This window comes from Nerophis lumbriciformis, linkage group LG23, assembly GCF_033978685.3.
Source record: "Nerophis lumbriciformis linkage group LG23, RoL_Nlum_v2.1, whole genome shotgun sequence".
Lineage (NCBI taxonomy): Eukaryota > Metazoa > Chordata > Actinopteri > Syngnathiformes > Syngnathidae > Nerophis > Nerophis lumbriciformis.
The window spans coordinates 21,790,159-21,810,945 of NC_084570.2; the positions used below are offsets into that span (position 1 = coordinate 21,790,159).

At 38.7% G+C, this 20,787-nt stretch overlaps 1 protein-coding gene across 2 annotated transcripts in view; it reads left to right on the forward strand.

Moving 5' to 3' along the window:
* Positions 1-20,787, forward strand: part of xirp2a (xin actin binding repeat containing 2a) — a 180,289-nt gene that overhangs the window by 125,139 nt on the left and 34,363 nt on the right. For both annotated transcript variants that reach the window (XM_061984935.1, XM_061984934.2), the window contains exon 4: positions 19,869-20,006. In XM_061984935.1, the coding sequence (XP_061840919.1) occupies positions 19,869-20,006 (138 nt within the window). The remainder of the gene's footprint in view (positions 1-19,868; positions 20,007-20,787) is intronic.

Here is a 20,787-nt window from a genome sequence, read left to right on the forward strand (position 1 = left end):
GAATAAATAAATAAATAAAGTTGTCATCAATAAATAGTATTGCTTTAGGTAATTGCCCGTGTTCAATCTGTAACATAAATGAATAAATAAATACCGTTAATGAAACTGTCATCAATAAATAGTATTGCTTTTAGGTAACTTTTCGTGTTCAGTCTGTCACACAAATGAATATATAACTACATCATGCCCCACACCTGGATAGTAGAAGGTTGTGGTCAACTTAGGCCCAAAGACATCGCGAGGAAGACGTGTCAAGACGTTCGATTCAATCCAACATTCTTTACCTGTGCACTGAGGATTATGATGAATTTAACAGCTAAACAGAGTACACAAATGCTGGAAGATACAACCATCCCATCAGTTGACATCAACAGACTTTGTTCGTCACTGTCTGTTTATTTTCTTATTTTGTATTTCTAGTCCAGGACTTAGCAATACTGCTACATGATGCTTGGTGTTTCACTAGTTCTAGCTGGCTCATCTTCCATATATTCAAGCTCAAAAATATAAGGTTCTGTATCATCATTTGTTCCAAAGTAGTCATCTTTGTCTCTAGTGAAGTCTGCTGTGATTTGTGGTAGTTGTTGTCGAAGTTCCTTGCTATGCACTCTATGAAATCTATGTGCCCAGGAAAGAAGTTCCAGTAATGTTTAAAATAACCAAAATACATAAAAAATATGACTGTATATCACAAATGTGACTATTACAACATTATATATACACTTACAGTGTGTATATAAACGTTGATAGAGTGCTTTATTTTTACCAAATTATCCAGACTGTAGAGCGCACAGGTATATAAGCCACACCCACGAAATATATTTATATATTTTTCCCATATATTAGCTTCACCCGACTGTAAGTCACAGATATATACGTTGTGAAATGAGTTATTTACACAAAGATTGTGTAAATGTTTATTTACATACCTTAATTGTTTCAAAACGGTGTCTTAACACGGCAGTAAAATGGCTGATCAAACAAAACAGAAGTCATCGTCATGGACCCACTAGCTGCGGAAGCTAGCTCTCTAATCAGCTAAACAGACTCAATAACTACACGGTGAGGTTTTGGTGATATTACTGAGTAATTTGTGAAACTGAAACAATACGAAAAGAATGCCATTGTAAGTTAATAACACTTACACAGACACTGGAAAATGTGTTAGCATATTAGCTAATGCTAAGGACATTAGCGTCATCACATTACGATAACCCGTACAAATATGCATGAAAACACTCCTACAGACATCACACATGGGACCGTTTAGTGAGTATAAACAGTTTAAGTTATATTGCAAAACTTGGAGTAATGAATGAAGATTCCATAAATGTAGCAACGCTATGGATGGCTAGAGGTTTAAACAGCACTGTAGTTGAAAAAAAACAAAAAACACCACCAATAAATGGAAGGACACGCGGGCACCTGCAGAGAGCGAATTTGTCTAAAAATGGCGCCATAGCACAAACAATAAAACACTGTTTTAAATTTTTTTCTTGTTTTTGTCCTAAAATTATTTTTATTATAAGAAAAATCCATAAACTAGTGGCTCTCGCTTATTAGCTGCAGGGTTTAAAGCCTAGGAAAAAAGTATCGGCTTATAGTCTGGAATTTACGGTGTATTCCGTATTGTTAGCCGCCTCTTGCTCGCAGTTTTTTTACTCTTTAGAATGCACAAAAAAAAGAGAAAGTGTGTTCTGGTCTCACTTTAGGACTGTGAAGGATAAGCAAAAGAAAAAAAAAGTGCAGTTCTTTAATGCTAATGTTTATTTGAAGACATTTTGATGTGAGTGACATATGCAATAACATACATACCCCCCCAGGGAGGGAAGACCATTGCACCAGAGCCAAAGCCCACCTCAGTGGGGCCGATCCGAGGACCTCACTAAAATATCCAATTTGTCTATCTGAGTCTTTTAACCCTTTTTCGGGTGGAGAAAAGTTGCAAATGTGATCTCTCTATTTGTGGGCCTCCCCATTAGCCGTGCTCTTGCTCACTTAAAAACATCAAGCGTTTTTCCCATCAAAATGTAACAAATCAGATTGAGTGGTGAAAGTCCTCAGTCAAAGACTTTACTGTTGTCTCTTTTAAATTCTATTGGATCAGTGTTTTTCTACGCCGCTCTTCAGATGAATCGAATTATATCGTGAAATCAGCGACAGTCATCAGCGTTTCATCATTATGATGAATCCAAACAAATGACTTCCAAAGCGAATGTAAAAACTTGATTACACTCAGTCGTGGTCAAAAGTTTACATACACTTGTACAGAACATAATGTCATGGCTGTCTTGAGTTTCCAATCATTTCTACAATTCTTATTTTTTTGTGATAGAGTGATTGGAGCACATACTTGTTGGTCACAAAAAACATGAAGTTTGGTTCTTTTATGAATTTATTATGGGTCTACTGAAAATGTGACCAAATCTGCTGGGTCAAAAGTATACATACAGCAATGTTAATATTTGGTTACATGTCCCTTGGCAAGTTTCACTGCAATAAGGCGCTCAATTTTTGTTTCATCTGACATCACATGGACAAAGATAAGACTTCCTGGAGGAAAGTTCTGTGGTCAGATGAAACAAAAATTGAGCTGTTTGGCCACAATACCCAGCAATATGTTTGGAGGAGAAAAGGTGAGGCATTTAATCCCAGGAACACCACTCCTACCGTCAAGCATGGTGGTGGTAGTATTATGCTCTGGGCCTGTTTTGCTGCCAATGGAACTGGTGCTTTACAGAGAGTAAATAGGACAATGAAGAAGGAGGATTACCTTCAAATTCTTCAGGACAACCTAAAATCATCAGCCCGGAGGTTGGGTCTTGGGCGCAGTTGGGTGTTCCAACAGAACAATGACCCCAAACACACGCCAAAAGTGGTAAAGGAATGGCTAAATCAGGCTAGAATGAAGGTTTTAGAATGGCATTCCCGAAGTCCTGAGTTAAACGTGTGGACAATGCTGAAGAAACAAGTCCATGTCAGAAAACCAACAAATTTAGCTGAACTGCACCAATTTTGTCAAGAGGAGTGGTCAAAAATTAAATCAGAAGCTTGTGGATGGCTACCAAAAGTGCCTTATTGCAGTGAAACTTGCCAAGGGACCAGTGACGTGCGGTGAGGTTCATGGCTGGTGAGGCACTGACTTCATCACAGTCAGATTTACAAACATATGAACCCTAAAGAGTATCTTATTCACCATTTGATTGGCAGCAGTTAACGGGTTATGTTTAAAAGCTCATACCAGCATTCTACCCTGCTTGGCACTCAGCATCAAGGGTTGGAATTGGGGGTTAAATCACCAAAAATGATTCCCGGGTGCGGCACCGCTACTGCCCACTGCTCCCCTCACCTCCCAGGGGGTGATCAAGGGGATGGGTCAAATGCAGAGGACACATTTCACCACACCTAGTGTGTGTGTGTGACAATCATTGGAACTTTAACTTAACTTTAACTTTACACATACAAACTGTAGCACACAAAAAAGCACATTTGATTAAAAAAACGTTATTATGGTCTTACCTTTACTTATAAATGAAGTCCATGCGCCACTCCTTTTGAACAAAAGCATTGATAACTTTTTTATAGAAGTCTTCCTTATCTTTCTTCAGTTTTAAAAGTCTCTCTGTCTCGATGGAGATCTTCCTTTAATTATTACCTCCTGCTTCGATTGAAAGTCCAGTTTAGAAAACTGTTTTATTTTAGATATCAATCAATCAATCAATGTTTATTTATATAGCCCTAAATCACAAGTGTCTCAAAGGGCTGCACAAGCCACAACGACATCCTCGGTACAGAGCCCACATAAGGGCAAGGAAAAACTCATGTAATCCTCCATGTTAAAAGTCCAGGCAAGAGGAAAAAATAAACGATCGCTGCTAACTGTTGCTGCTTGTTGTCACTTCTTCTGCAGCCGAGTAGTCGCATGAATGATCTCTGGGATCACTACCGCCCTCTACCACCAGGAGGCGGGATTACTGCGAGCCTCACCCAGTGCGTCTTTGCAGCAGCTTTATGATTGCTCAGCACAAGAAATACGTTACACACATACAGTTGTTGACAAAATACACTGTACATTATATACCTCAGCTAACTAAACTATGGAAATGTATAATATAATTCACATAGCAATACGGTCTCACTGCACAGCAGGCCAGCAGTTAGCCGAGTCATTGCGCAATCCATGGTGAGGCTCAACGCAGTGACGTGCCTCAACTGGCTGCTGACTCACCGCAAGTATCTTCTCAGTATTTGAACGGCAAATGTGAAAATTCAGCGATTTTGAATAAAAATAATCTAAAACTGGTGAAGTTAAATGGAAAATAACTTTATAGTATAATCACTGGATACATATAACAATTTAATTTTTTTTTTTTTTTTTCTACATTTTTTTTCTTTCCATGATGGCACGTGAGGCCCCGCCTCACCTGCCTCCCCTGACTGCACGTCACTGCAAGGGACATGTAACCAAATATTAACATTGCTGTATGTATACTTCTGACCCAGCAGATTTGCTCAAATTTTCAGTAGACCCATAATAAATTCATAAAAGAACCAAACTTCATGAATGTTTTTTGTGACCAACAAGTATGTGCTCCAATCACTCTATCACAAAAAAATAAGAGTTGTAGAATGTATTGGAAACTCAAGACAGCCATGACATTATGTTCTTTACAAGTGTATGTAAACTATTGATCACGACTGTAACTCGGGTTAAATAGTGTTTTTGACTTAATTATGGAGCGCATGAAGGCCTGTCAGGATCCTGATGTGAAAATTGCCCCCCTGCTCAAGCATAACAGCCATATTTATGTGCTGGTGACACGCAGCTAATCACATCTGGTCACAGTACAAGAAAATGAGCGCATGAAATCATCAGTCACCGTGTCAAATTATTTCCTAATTTTTTAGCCAGAGTGGGGAAATAGATTGTTGAAATTGGAAAGGCTCGAATGAGCGCTTTAAAACCGTTTTATTCAGAAAGGCACATGACTGCTAATATGATTTTTAACCTTGTCGTATTGTTTTTATTGAGCATGTTTTGTCTCCTCCACCCTGTTTTTAACCCTTTGAGATCCAGTTTGATTAAAAGTGCATTAGAAACTAAATGAAGCAATTCCTGAAGGAATTGCGTGTGAATGCTCCAATGCTGAAGTTGAACTGAAATGCTGACAGAATGTAGTATGAATGTAAGAATAGTTTGAATGTTGGAATGGTTTGAATCTAGAAGAGTTTGAATTTCCAGGAAAAACGGAATTTGCAGCTGAGATAGGCTCCAACACCCCCCGCGACCCCGAAAGGGACAAGCGGTAGAACATGGATAGATGGATGGGTTTGGAACTTGGGAAATTTTAATTTGAATGTCCAGGTTGAGTGGAATGTGTTGATGTTGGAATGGTTTGAATAGGTTGAAAAATATGGAAATTGTGGTTCCTGGAAAAAATGTCCATTTCATTTCAATGGAAACTTCCTGGAAGTTTTGGGAAAAGCGGAATTTTTTTGAAAATGCTAAAAAATTTGAATGTTCTGAATGAGTTCAAATTGGTCGAGAAATGTTGAAGAAGTAACATTTTTTATTTAAAAATGGTATTATGGAATTCCTGGAATTTCGGGAAAACCAGAAATTTTTCAAGTTCAAAAAACTGTTTCGTTTTTTGTCCTGATTAAGAGGAATATTTTGACAGTGGAACGGTTGAAGTGGGTTGAAAAATGTGGAAGGAGTAGTTGACAGAAAAAAGGGTTTGAAAAAAAACGGATTTCTGGGGATTCCTGGAATTTTTTGGAAGTTGTAAAAATTATAGTTTGAATGTCCAGGATGAGTGGAATATCTTGATGTTGGAATGGTTTGATTAGGTTGAAAAATGCGGGAATTGTGCAACTTGGAAAAAATTTCCAATTCATTTCAATGGGAACTTCCTGGAAATGTTGGGAAAAAGCGGGATTTTTAAAAAAAAAATGCTAAAAAATGTGAATGTTCTGAATGAGTTGGTGTTGGAATTTTTCAAATCGGTCGAGAAATGTTGAAGAAGTAAAATTTTTTATTTAAAAATGGTATTATGGAATTCCTGGAATTTTGGGAAAACCAGGAATTTTTCAAGTTCAAAAAACTATTTTGTTTTTTGTCCTGATTAAGAGGAATATTTTGACAGTGGAACGGTTGAAACGGGTTGAAAAATGTGGAAGAAGTAGTCGACAGAAAAAAGGGTTTGAAAAAAAACAGGATTTCTGGGAATTCCTATAATTTTTTGGAACTTGTAAAAATGATAGTTGGAATGTCCAGGATGAATGGAATATGTTGAAGGTGGAATGGTTTGGATCGGTTGAAAAATGTGGAAGGTAGAGAGCGCCAAAATCTGGAAAAGGAGAAAAAGTAGAGGAATAAATAGATGAATTTTGGTGTAGAAAACCATTTAATTGTGTGAATGTTTAGGAGCATTAATATTTGCTATATTTGAGATAACTCCTGAAAATGACTGTCTTAGAATGGCCAAAGGTATAGATGTGTGTCCAAGTTAAAAGAAATGGCGGGGTGTTTTCTTCGAATAAATTTATAACAATCTTAGCAAGCTGGGTTACGTTTGCTGGTCTGGAACAACATGGCACACAAACAACCATCAGAAATGTAGCCAATATTACATACTGATAATATGTCATGAGAAATATTAAATGAGCTCAAATATACCTACAAGTGAGGCATAATGACGCAATTGGTACATAAAGCTAGCCTAAATAGCATGTTAGCATTAGCTTGCAGTCATGCACTGACCAAATATGCCTGATTAGCACGCCACACAAGTCAATAACATCAACAAAGTTCACCTTTGTGCATTCACGCACAGTATAAAAGGTTTGGTGGACAAAACGAGACAAAGAAGGAGTGGCATAAAACACGTCTTTCTCTGGCACCATTAAAGAAAGTTGTACATGTAAACAAACGACGGTGAGTTCAAGGACCGCCAAAATTAGAAGGACAAAACGGCGCTCTCCTCAGAGAATCATGTTTCATACAAACAGTGGGATTTCTAACAATCATGGAGGTTTGTGTCATGTTGTTCTCCTACAGAAACAATATTAAAACAACAAATATATTTTTTCCCCATTTTTTTCTAATCTCATACATTTTTTAAAAAGCTTCAGGGAGCCACTAGGATGCAGACCCGGCCCTATGTCACAGTGGCATTTAAAATAATTCATTCATTTTTTATTATCCTAAGTTCCTAATATTTTGGCGTCTTGAGGGCAAAAAATAATGCAAATATTTCTGTTTATGATGCACTGCACGTGGACTCCACTCCTCCACTCCAGCTCTCATTAGATGATGCAGTTGGTGGCAACATGGCGGCACATCTGCTCCCAGTTAGAAGTCTAGCTGCTGTTTAGTTTCAGCTGCATGGAAACACTCTTTCAAAATGTTTAGACCTCCAAGTCTCTGGGAGGGGGGGGGGAAGTGTTGTGTTTGGAGTCTTCTCAAGGAGCTCTGGGGATTGAGTAACTGCACGTCTTTCTCCCTGGGTCATGTAATAGTCCTAATAATAATAAGACTATTCATTAGAATTCAGTGAATCATCTCCTGCTATAGGAGTCCGTATTGCAGCAGCAGCAGCAGGACCTCCCTGACCTCAGTCAATGCTCAGTGTCAGGCCTGGTGTGGCACAATCTGCATGGGATTTCTGGGTTTCTTTTTCCCCTTCCTACCTAAGGCAGCTGTCGTCTGCGTGTCCACACAAATGTGACAAGGTGCCTCGGGAAGCACAAACATGCAGTGTTTTTTACTCTTATTACATGCTTGATTAGTCCCTGCTTGTTACACAACAATATCGATGCCAGATATTGGTCCTGTATCAGCAAGAAGTTGGACTACATTTGGAATAAGTCGTTTTTCAAAAGGTAAACATGGTAGGTAGGGTAAGGGCTGTCTGGATACCAATATTTTGGTACCGGTGTCGCGTGAAATTCTGTATCCCTGAAATATTTAGTGTCCCCTACCGGGAGCACGCATGGGGGCAAAGCTCTGTGCCTTGTTAAGTTAAGTTAAGTTAAAGTTAAAGTACCAATGATTGTCACACACATAAGTTGTGGTGAAATATGTCCTCTGCATTTGACCCATCCCCTTGTTCCACCCCCTGGGAGGTGAGGGGAGCAGTGAGTAGCCGTGACCGGGAATCATTTTTGGTAGAGATGTCCGATAATCGACAAATGCGTTAAAATGTAACATCGGAAATTATCGGTATCGTTTTTGTTTTTTTATCGGTATCATTTTTTATTTATTTTTTAATTTTTTAAAAATTAAATCAACATAAAAAACACAAGATACACTTACAATTAGTGCACCAACCCAAAAAACCTCCCACCCCCATTCACACTCATTCACACTCATTCACACAAATGGGTTGTTTCTTTCTGTTATTATATTGTGGTTCCTACATTATATATCAATATATATCAATACAGTCTGCAAGGGATACAGTCAGTAAGCACACATGATTGTGCGTGCTGCTGGTCCACTAATAGTACTAACCTTTAACAGTTAATTTGACTCATTTTCATTAATTACTAGTTTCTATGTAACTGTTTTTATATTGTTTTACTTTCTTTTTTATTCAAGAAAATGTTTTTAATTTATTTATCTTATTTTATTTTATTAATTTAAAAAAAAAGTACCTTATCTTCACCATACCTGGTTGTCCAAATTAGGCATAATAATGGGTTAATTCCACGACTGTATATATCGGTTGATATCGGTATCGGTAATTAAAGAGTTGGACAATATCGGAATATCGGCAGAAAGCCATTATCGGACATACCTAATTTTTGGTGTTTTAACTCCCAATTCCAAGCCTTGATGCTGAGTGCCAAGCAGGGAGGTAATAGGTCTCATTTTTATAGTCTTTGGTATGACTCCGCCGGGGTTTGAACTCACAACCTACCGTTCTCAGGGCGGACACTCTAACCACTAGGCCACTGAGTAGTTCAGACAGCAGCAGCACATGTTATTTAGTGATGTCAATGATTATAAATATTATGTATCCCTTACAGTAGAGGTCCCCAAACTTTTTGACTCGGGGGCCGCCTTGGGTTAAAAAAATTTGGCCCGGGGGCTGGGCTGTATGTATATATATATATATATATATATATATATATATATATATATATATATATATATATATATATATATATATATATATATATATATGTATATGTATATGTATATATATATATATATATATATATATATATATATATATATATATATATATATATATATATTTATATACATATACATGTTAGGTCAAGAAAAAACACAGTGGCTATTTCATCCCTACAAGCCTGTTTTGTAGGTTGGCCTGCTCATCAGGAAAAATCCCCTGCGAAACAGGCTTGTAGGGATGAAATAGACTCTGTGTTTTTTCCTGACCTAACGAATATTCCGCTCTACCCTGGTTTGTATATATATATATATATATATATATATATATATATATTCCTCTCGCACTAATTGACTGAAAGATTGCGCACTTGCTGATGATGATGTCACGTTATCGATGGGAAAATGCATTTTTAGACAATATGATTTCCCTGAGCGGCTAGGAGACACTGAGAGTAACAAGCGATAGAAAATGGATTAGAGAGGACAGATCTTAAAAAATTATAATAAAAAAATATACATATATACAGTATATATATACATATATATATATATATATATATATATATATATATATATATATATATATATATATATATATTTTTTTTTTTTTAACTTGGAACTTCCCGCAGGCCGGATTTAGGACGCTGGCTGGCCGGATCCGATAGTTTGGGGACCCATGCCCTATAGGGTTGTACGGTATACTGGTGCTAGTATAGTATGGCGGTACTAATGAATAAAAAATGGTGCTATACTCTGTTTGAAAAGTACCGGTTCCCCATTTATTTATTTATTTATTTTTAACGGGCATGATAGTGCGCCGTCACGTCATGACATTGCTGGTTTTACGAGCAGAGGAGCATGTTCGGCAGCGCACACACACACAGAGTACTTACAAGCAGACACAGTGTGTAGACAGAAAAGGGAGAACGGACGCATTTTGGCCTAAAAACTAAAGCTAAATGTGAAGTTATAACACTGAAACGCCCTCAGGAAGAGGTGCTGTAAGACATGGCTAGCTAGCTAGTGGCTATCATCCATCCGCAGTCGGCAGTGTTTTAGCTACTTCTAAATCACTAATCTTTGTCTCCATGGCGACAAATAAAGTACGTTACTTACAAGTAACCTTATCACAGGAGGACGAGGAATAGCTAAACATGCTTCACTACACACCGTAGGAGGATACAATAGCTCACCGCTAACAAAAGCTAGCGCTCCTCAATGTAAACAAATGCCATGGGTGGATCTACACCTGACATCCTCTGTAATGATACCAAGTACAAGAGTGTATCTAGTTGATACTACTATGATTACATCGATATTTTTTATCGTCACATAATCTTTTTTACCTTTTAAAAAAAATCATGTTATGTTTATAAACTGAGGAAATATGTCCCTGGACACATGAGGACTTTGAATATGACCAATGTATGATCCTGTAACTACATGGTATCGGATCGATACCTAAATTTGTGGTATCATCCATAACTAATATAAAGTATCAAACAACAGAAGAATAAGTGATTATTACATTTTAACAGAAGTGTAGATAGAATTCCAGGTTTTCCGGAACATTTTTCCCATTTAAAATGAATTAGCCATTTTTCAAACTTCTACCATTTCCAAATGTTTCAAACTATTCATACCATTCAACATATTCCACTCATCCTGGACATTCAAACTATCATTTTTACCATTTCCAAAAAATTCCAGGAATTCACGTTTTTTCACCCTTTTTTCTGTTGACTACTCCTTCCACAAATTTCAACCCATTTCAACCGTTCCACCGTCAAAACATTCCTCTTAATCAGGACAAAAATCGAAATTGTTTTTTGAACTTGAAAAATTCCTGGTTTTCCCGAAATTCCAGGAATTCTATAATACCATTTTTAAATTTAAAACTTTACTTAAACATTTCTCGACCAATTCGAACTCGTTCAGAACATTCAAATTTTTTAGCATTTTCAAAAAAAATCCCGCTTTTCCCAAAATTTCCAGGAAGTTCCCATTGAAATGAATTGGACATTTTTTTCCAGGAACCACAATTCCCACATTTTTCAACCTATTCAAACCATTCCAACATCAACACATTCCACATTTGTCAACCTATTCAAACTATTCCACTTTCAACATATTCCACTCATCCTGGACATTCAAACTATCATTTTTACAAGTTCCAAAAAAATGATAGGAATTCCCAGAAATCCCGTTTTTTTCAACCCCTTTTTTCACCCTTTTTTCTGTTGACTACTCCTTCCACATGTTTCAACCCATTTCAACCGTTCCACCGTCAAAACATTCCTCTTAATCAGGACAAAAAAATGAAATGTTTTTTTGAACTGGAAACATTTCCAGTTTTCCCGAAATGCCAGGAATTCCATGATACCATTTTTTCAATTTAAAATGGTTTAACTTTAACATTTCTCGACCGATTTGAAAAATTCCCACACCAACTCATTCAGAACATTCACATTGTTTAGCATTTTCAAAAAAATCCCGCTTTTTCCCAAAATTTCCATGTCCAATACTTAATACTCCAATATCACCATGAGAAGTGACAAAGGTAGAATATCTGCAAGGGTTCTGCTCAAGATACACCTTGAGTGTATTTTTATTCTCATTTTAATTTGTACCATAAAGACCTGTGGCCTCTTCTTGCAATTTGCAGTTAAACAATGGCGCGCCGTGTTCTTCTTTAACCATCAGCAGTACATTAGGCCTCTTTAAGGCGTCCGAAGGAGCCATTTTTGTGCCTGCTCTCAATGTTTAAAAGAACATCAACTGTTCCAATGCGTGCAGAGCAATTTGCAGAGAGTTATTGTGCTTGCCCGTGAAAAATTTCGCTGAGGCAATATTTCTTCCATAAAATAAGCGGCCTTACACAACTTTTATTATTGTATCCTACAACAAAAACATAAATAGGTTGCTAACTAAAGCTTTTCAACTGATTCATGAACAAAAAAACAAATTACCCAGCCTGTTTGGAATGGAGGAATAAACATTTAATCAATGCCACCCAGAAGTTATGAAATACGGGGCTGTGTTTCTTTGTATGCACTACTTGGATGTGTAATATTAAGTATCTAAAGGCCTGAATGCTGATCATAGTATCAACTGATTACTGCGGTTGCACACTGACAAGAAATGACAATCACACAATGTATCCGCTTCTACTTCTTCTAATTTTTAATTGTTAACTGCCACAACTCAAGATAGCCACTCATCTCCCTTTTGCTACATACAGTCCTGATCAAAAGTTTACATACACTTGTAAAGAACATAATGTCATGGCTGTCTTGAGTTTCCAATAATTTCTACAACTCTTATTTTTTTGTGATAGAGTGATTGGAGCACATACTTGTTGGTCACTGTAGAGGTTGCCCTCTAGTGGGTTCCTCGGACCACCACACACTGCCACGAGAGCCCGGATTTCAGGGTACAACACTGGTTTATTTTCATAAATGTTGAGAGCCGTTTGCTTTCCAGTAGAGATGTCCGATAATATCGGCCTGTCGATATTATCGGCCGATAAATGCGTTAAAATTTAATATCGGAAATTATCGGTATCGTTTTTTGTTTTTTTTATCGGTATCGTTTTTTTTAAATTTTTTTTTTTTTTTTTTTGAATTAAATCAACATAAAACACACAAGATACACTTACAATTAGTGCACCAACCCAGAAAACCTCCCTCCCCCATTTACACTCATTCACACTCATTCACACAAAAGGGTTGTTTCTTTCTGTTATTAATATTCTGGTTCCTACATTATATATCAATATATGTCAATACAGTCTGCAAGGGATACAGTCTGTAAGCACACATGATTGTGCGTGCTGCTGGTCCACTAATAGTACTAACCTTTAGTTAATTTTACTAATTTTCATTAATTACTAGTTTCTATGTAACTTTTTCTATTGTTTTACTTTCTTTTTTATTCAAGAAAATGTTTTTAATTTATTTATCTTATTTTATTTTATTAATTTGTTTTAAAGTACCTTATCTTCACCATACCTGGTTAATAATGTGTTAATTCCACGACTGTATATATCGGTTGATATCGGTATCGGTTGATATCGGTATCGGTAATTGAAGAGTTGGACAATATCGGAATATTGGATATCTGCAAAAAGCCATTATCGGACATCCCTACTTTCCAGCAAAATGTATTTTCTTGGTCCGTGTCTCTCTCTCTCTGGCTCCCACTCCAACTCCGTGTCTCGTTCCGGCTGCTGCTAATAAAGGCGTCAGGTGATTAGATAACAAGGCCCACCTGGGCCATCTATTCACCTGTCGCTGTCTTCGAGGCCGGTCCTTGCACATCATGTTCCGCGGCAGGCGCCCCCCTCCACAGTCACAAAAAACATTCATGAAATGTGGTTCTTTTATAAATGATAATACATGATAAATGGGTTATACTTGTATAGCGCTTTTCTACCTTCAAGGTACTCGAAGCGCTTTGACAGTATTTCCACATTCACACACACATTCACACACTGATGGCAGGAGCTGCCATGCAAGGCGCTAACCAGCAGCCATCAGGAGCAAGGGGTGAAGTGTCTTACCCAAGGACACAACAGATATGACTAGGATGGTAGAAGGTGGGGATTGAACCCCAGTAACCAGCAACCCTCCGATTGCTGGCACGGCCACTCTACCAACTTCGCCACGCCCTATGAATTTATTATGGGTCTACTGAAAATGTGAGCAAATCTGCTGGGTCAAAAGTATACATACAGCAATGTTAATATTTGGTTACATGTCCCTTGGCAAGTTTCACTGCAATAAGGCGCTTTTGCTTAACCTGACTCTCGCCAGATCCTTGTAGTTCGCTGAGCTCCACACAAGGATCTGGGACTTCTCAATAGGAGATGTATTTCAGAAGGCGGGGCCTTGTAAAAAAAAAATCATTGTATGTGATTGGATAAACCACTTGTCCGTTATCTTGAATGACGTGCTACTTCAATCACTCACATCAAAATCAACCCGTGACGCTGATGAGAGCGACGCTGGGAAATCCAAAACAGAACAGCCGACATATTGGATAACGACAGTGCGAAAAGTTCTCTGTTCATCTTTTAAAGAATTAATATTCGACAGATTCGACAAAACAGTTGCAATAACAGAATCAATGTCAGCACACGACTCCTCGCTGCGTGCCGCCATTGTTGTTTGAATCAAACAGTCGCTTCGACGCTACGTCACATCTAAGAAATCCCATCCGGCGATCCTGATTGGTTCATTATTTTTTGCTATCTTGGGGGGGTTTGTATTGCCCTCGAGCCCAGATCCTTGTGTGGAGCTCAGCGAACTACAAGGATCTGGCGAGAGTCAGGTTAGCTTTTGGTAGCCATCCACAAGCTTCTGGCAAGCTTCTGGTTGAATTTTTGACCACTCCTCTTCACAAAATTGGTGCAGTTCAGCTAAATTTGATGGATTTCTGACATGGATTTGTTTCTTTAGCATTTTCCAGACGTTTAAGTCAGGACTTTGGGAAGGCCATTCTAAAACCTTCATTCTAGCCTGATTTAGCCATTCCTTTATCACTTTTTGTCAAGACTTGGACTATGGCGTGGTTTGTTTTCCCATGGTGCAAAAGAATTGGACCGGACATGGCGTGAAGTAAAATACATGATTTAATAATAGACTATAAAAAGTATAAACAAAAGGCGCGCACAAGGCGGGGAACAAACTTGGCTAATAAAATAAAACTAGCACAAAGGCAGAACTATGGAAAAAAAAGGAACAAACAAAAGGCACTCACAGCGGAGGTACAAAACATTGGCTTGAATAAACAAAAAAAACGTATGTGGCAAGAAAAGAGCAGCGTGAACTATGACCTGGACAGAGTAAGCAGCGTGTCAAGAGTGCAGAGCATGAATGTGATGTCTCCAGGCCGACCAACAGAAAATGACAGGCTTAAATAGTCATGTGGTGATTGAAAACAGGTGCGTGAGTTCAAATGAATCAGGTGCGTGAGTCGTGAGGACAAGTGAACTGATTGGTAGTCATGAAAACAAAACGAGGAGTGAAAAAACAGAAACTGACAGAGTGCAAAAACCAAACAGAACATACCCAAACTAAACATGATCACCAAGACATGACACTTTTGACGTGTGTTTGGGATCATTGTCCTGTTGGAACACCCAACTGGGCCCAAGACCCAACCTCCGGGCTGATGATTTTAGGTTGTCCTGAAGAATTTGGAGGTAATCCTCCTTCTTCATTGTCCCATTTACTCTCTGTAAAGTACCAGTTCCATTGGCAGCAAAACAGGCCTCGAGCATAATACTACCACCACCATGCTTGACGGTAGAAATGATTGGAAACTCAAGACAGCCATGACATTATGTTCTTTACAAGTGTATGTAAACTTTTGACCACGACTGTATGGATGGGTGTTTCTGTCATGACCTGTGGACCAAGTCATGCCTTGTTTTGTCATGCCTATGCTTGTTGTTTTAGTACCCGTGTAGGGCTCTTATTGTCAAGTTTCCACTTCCTGCTGCTGGTCTTAGAAAAAACCAGCGCGCCTGTTCGGAGTTTGCAATTTCGTCTATTTAGGGGCGGCTGTTGCTGCGTCCTTTGCGGTAACATAAAATGCTTTTGTAAGCTGTAAACTGTTGCTGACCTCTAGCATTCCGCATAGTTTACTTCGTAGTCTGTTTATGTCATGATCGGTTGCCCGGATCATGTTTTGTTTAGTTAAAGACTCCCTTAGTTCTGTTTCAGCGCCCCTGGGTTTGTGTTTTCTTGGTTGCTATGGGTGCTGATTATTTTCACCGGCCTCTGATTAGTGTTCGAGACGCTCACCTGCTCCCGAGCACTAATCAGAGAGCTATTTATTCCGGCTTTTTGCCACACTCAGTCTGGCTGTCTTGTTTGCTTCACGCAACAGTTACATTCGTTTACCTTTTTGATTGCTGTTCGAAGCTTCACCAAAGCTTCCACGCAATCGACATTTTGTGTATTCCTGACTGATTTATGGACAATAAATAATTTTCCTACCTGTACGCTGATTCCGGAGTTCCGTCTGCTTCTTGTGGAAACGATTCGAGCATTAACATGCTTTCATCTGCACCCTTTAACTATCATTTTTAATCCACTTTGTATCCTTTTTATGATGTTGCCCCCTGTTGTTTTAAATTGAATTGTTGTTTTACTTTACCTATGTTTTGTACAGCGCTTTGTGATTTTATCTGTGTAAAGCACTTAATGAATACAATTTAATTACTTACTGAACATGCGACCCTGCCGTAACAGTTTAGTTTGGTTTTTGTATTGCATAGCGTTCTCTATGCTTCAGGTGCACTCCCAGCTGCACGCGTTTTTTGTTTCTTAATAGATTAAAATACCTATTCCCTGCACGCGTCCTCTTGCTGTCCTCTGCATATTGAGATCACGACAACAATGTCTATTATGCCACCCAAACGTGACACAGATGGATATCTGAATCATTTATTTCCTGGTACTTGGGACTCGATACCGGTACTCAACAATACCAATGTTTGGTACTTTAGTGTGTGTTCATGCAGTAATAAATGTAAATTTGTTTAATAATAAAATATATATGTAGCAGTGAACTGGTAATAAGAACTGTTCTGTGTAGTTGTTATATCTTGTTTTCGTACGAGTCTCATTTGCATGTATGCTTTCATTTCACTTTCGCCTGGTGTTACAGCCATTGTGGCTCGGTCACGTGTGCGTTAGTAAACCTCACTCCCTGACGACCTCAAGAGCAGTGCTGGCTATCGGGTCGACAGCCCGGGCTTTTAGCTCGGTAGTTAGCGCGCTCGTCTCTCAGGTCCGTGTGCCCGGCGGAACAGAAAGCAGGGACCGAACCACACATCGAGCTGGATGCAATCTTACTTGGAGGGGAGGAAATAGGTGGTTGAGTTGAACGGCACCATGTCCCCCCCCCCTCTCAGTAAGCTGTGGAGTCCCCCAAGGCAGTGTATTGGGGCCTTTACTGTTCCTAATATACATAAACGACATGTCATCAGCATGCGACTGTGAATTGTTTTTGTTTGCGGATGACTTGGCCCAGCTGGTATCCGGCAAGGACAAATCACAGGTGGAGAAAATCCTCAGTGCTGAACTCTGTAGAATTTGCACCTGGCTCGCTGACAACAAGCTATCCATACACTTACGTAAAACGGAATCCATCCTGTTTGGGTCCCACATCAACCTTAAGAAAGTCAGTGACTTCACTATAAAAGTGGGTGACATTGTTATCACCAGGAAAGATGAGGTCACCTACCTAGGTTTCATTCTAGAGGCTAATCTTTCCTGTGATAAAATGGCCACCAAGATAATCAAAAAGGTCAACCAACGAACAAGATTTCTCTATAGAATCTCCTTTCTGGTCAACAAAAGCACCATGAAGATTCTGGCGGGAACTCTCGTTCAACCCTTTTTCCATTACGCATGCACCTCCTGGTACCCTAGTACCTCCAAAACCCTCAAATCTAGACTCCAAACATCCCAGAACAAGCTAGTCAGATTACTTCTAGACCTCCACCCCAGATCACACCTCACTCCTACCCACTTCTCCAAAGTGGGCTGGCTTAGGGTGGAGGACAGAGTAAAACAACTTGCACTGAGCCTAGTGTATAACATTTGCTACACCTCCCTGATACAGAAGTACATGTCAAACTACTTCCTTAACGTAAATGACCAACATAACCACAACACCAGGGGGAGCTCCACTAACCACGTTAAACCCAGATTCCGATCTAACAAAGGTCTTAACTCATTCTCTTTCTATGCCACATCAATATGGAATGCACTCCCAACAGGTATAAAAAAAAGGGCATCTCTATTCTCCTTCAAAACCGCACTAAAAGAACACCTCCAGGCAACTTCAACCCTAAACTAACACCCTCCCTTCCTCATCATACCTCCTCGGATTGTAAATAATCAAATGTAAACAATCAAATGTAGTCACTTTTTCTTATAATTTCTGATCTCTCTCTCTATGTCCACTACTTGCTGTACATATCCTACCAAGTCAGACCTACACTGTTCCAATGTCAATTTCTCTGATGATGCAATTGTTGATGACTGAAGTGTTGATTCCAACCAAACTGAAACCCCCCCCCTCCATATCCCACACCCCGGATTGTAAATAATGTAAATAATTCAATTTATATAATGTGATGATTATCTTGTGTGATGACTGTATTATGAAAATAGTATATATCTGTATCATGAATCAATTTAAGTGGACCCCGACTTAAACAAGTTGAAAAACTTATTCGGGTGTTACCATTTAGTGGTCAATTGTATGGAATATGTACTTCACTGTGCAATCTACTAATAAAAGTTTCAATCAATCAATCAAAACATGTGTTGCTGTAGTCGGGAAGTAGTCTTTGCCATTAGGACTCTCACGTTCAGGAGGGCAAAATCCTTCCAGATTCTTTGGTTCTAAGGCTGTCTAAAGCGATGAGAGGTGACTGAAGTTTAACAATTTATTTGACAAAATAGGAGAAAGTACAAAGAACAGAGATACGGGAACGAGCTGTCAAGCGGTCAAAACCGTTTCTTTAATGGCTGTCCGTCTTCGGCATGAAACGGAAACTTAACCAGAGTCGGGACCCGGGGTGGACCGCTCGTCTGTGCATCGGTTGGGGACGTCTCTGCGCTGCTGACCTGTCTCCGCTCGGGATGGTCTCCTGCTGGCCCCACTATGGACTGGACTCTCACTATTATGTTAGATCCACTATGGACTGGACTCTCACAATATTATGCTAGATCCACTCGACGTCCATTGCACCTGTCGCCCGGGGGGTCCCCACATCTGCGGTCCCCTCCAAGGTTTCTCATTGTCCCATTGGGTTGAGTGATTCCTTGCCCTGATGTGGGATCTGAGTTGTTGTGGCCTGTGCAGCCCTTTGAGACACTCGTGACTTAGGGCTATATAAGTAAATATTGATTGATTGATTGATTGAACCTAATGCTTAGCACAAAAACATTCTCTTTCATGGTTTTCTTTACAGGCCTGTACCTCATAACATCATTAATAATGATATATACTGTAAGTGTGTACATTTATTGTGTTTATCTCCTTCTAGGATAATGAAGGCCACTTTTATCGTGTTCAAAATATTTCCCTTACAGTTGAATGTGCCAGTCTTGTTTTCTGTTGAGTCCTACAAAGTGTTAACACTGTAAGCATTGTACTTATTACGCATCAGCTGTTTAACTTTAAGGTGCTTCTTAGTTCATTACCAAATTTGGAGGCGTTGAAATTGCCATGTCAAATCGCTAATGCTAATCGGTAGCATGTCTATGGCATAAGCAATGGAAATTAGCATGGAGCTAGTGCATTTTTAAAAATAGAGCCTTTCTTTTGAGTGCTTTCAAATGTAACATTTATTGGAACGTTACCTAGAGCCAATCCGCTACGATGAAAACTGCTCGAGTCGGTGCCAAGTCTGCAACCGGACATGACATCACGTGCAACAATGTTATCCAAATATGGTACGGTTTGATTTTAAGTAAATCGGTACTCAGTAGTACCAACGGAATTCGATCACTACTTTGTAAAAGTATCAAATTCAGATTAATTTACCCACATTTATTAAGCTATCTATCTGCAGGGTGGTTGGGGACGTTTGTTAGCATCTTTTGGAGCTAATGTAGGAGTTGGCATTACTAGAAAACGTCACACTATTTCACATATTAAGTCTGTTAATGGTCTTTGTTAATGTTTCGTCTGATAGGTCATGGACGAGTCTGAGGCCTGTTCACTTCCTGGTGGCCTGGCCAGTGTGAAGAAACAGTTCGAGAACCAGGAGTTTGCCTCCTCGTCCTCCCAGTCCAGCAGCACCCAGTTCCATTTTCAGCAGAGATCTGTGCAGGTGGGAACTGAATCATGTTTTTGTCATTTATATTTCATAACCTTTGTGCAAGGCAAGTATAGACTCGGGTAAACAAAGTTTATTCTGTGAGTTACCATACAATTATTTATTGTCATTGAGCTTTTTTACACCAAAAGTTCAGGAACTTTCCGGGAACATTTAGTTCAGGGGTGTCCGAACTTTTTGAGTAAAAAAAATTGGCCGGGGGCTTAAAGCCGACTGCATGTAAAGCAACTATATACAGTCATGGTCAAAAGTTTACATACACTTGTAAAGAACATAATGTCATGGCTGTCTTGAGTTTCCAATCATTTCTACAATTCTTATTTTTTTGTGATAGAGCAGGGGTGCTCACACTTTTTCTGCAGGCGAGCTACTTTTCAATTGATCAAGTCGTGGGGATCTACCTCATTCATATATATAATTTACATTTACTTATTTATGAAATATATGTTTTTGTTAACAACTTAAAGGTGGTTAAAGATAATACAAGCATGTTTAACACATATAGTTAATGTTAACAACTTAAAGGTGGTTAAAGATAATACAAGCATGTTTAACACATATAGTTAATGTTAACAACTTAAAGGTGGTAAAGATAATACAAGCATGTTTGACACATATAGTTAATATTGTTAACAAGTTAAAGGTGTTTAATGATAATACAAGCATGTTTAACACATATAGTTAATATTGTTAATAAGTTAAAGGTGTTTAAAGATAATACAAGCATGTTTAACACATATAGTTAATATTGTTAATAAGTTAAAGGTGTTTAATG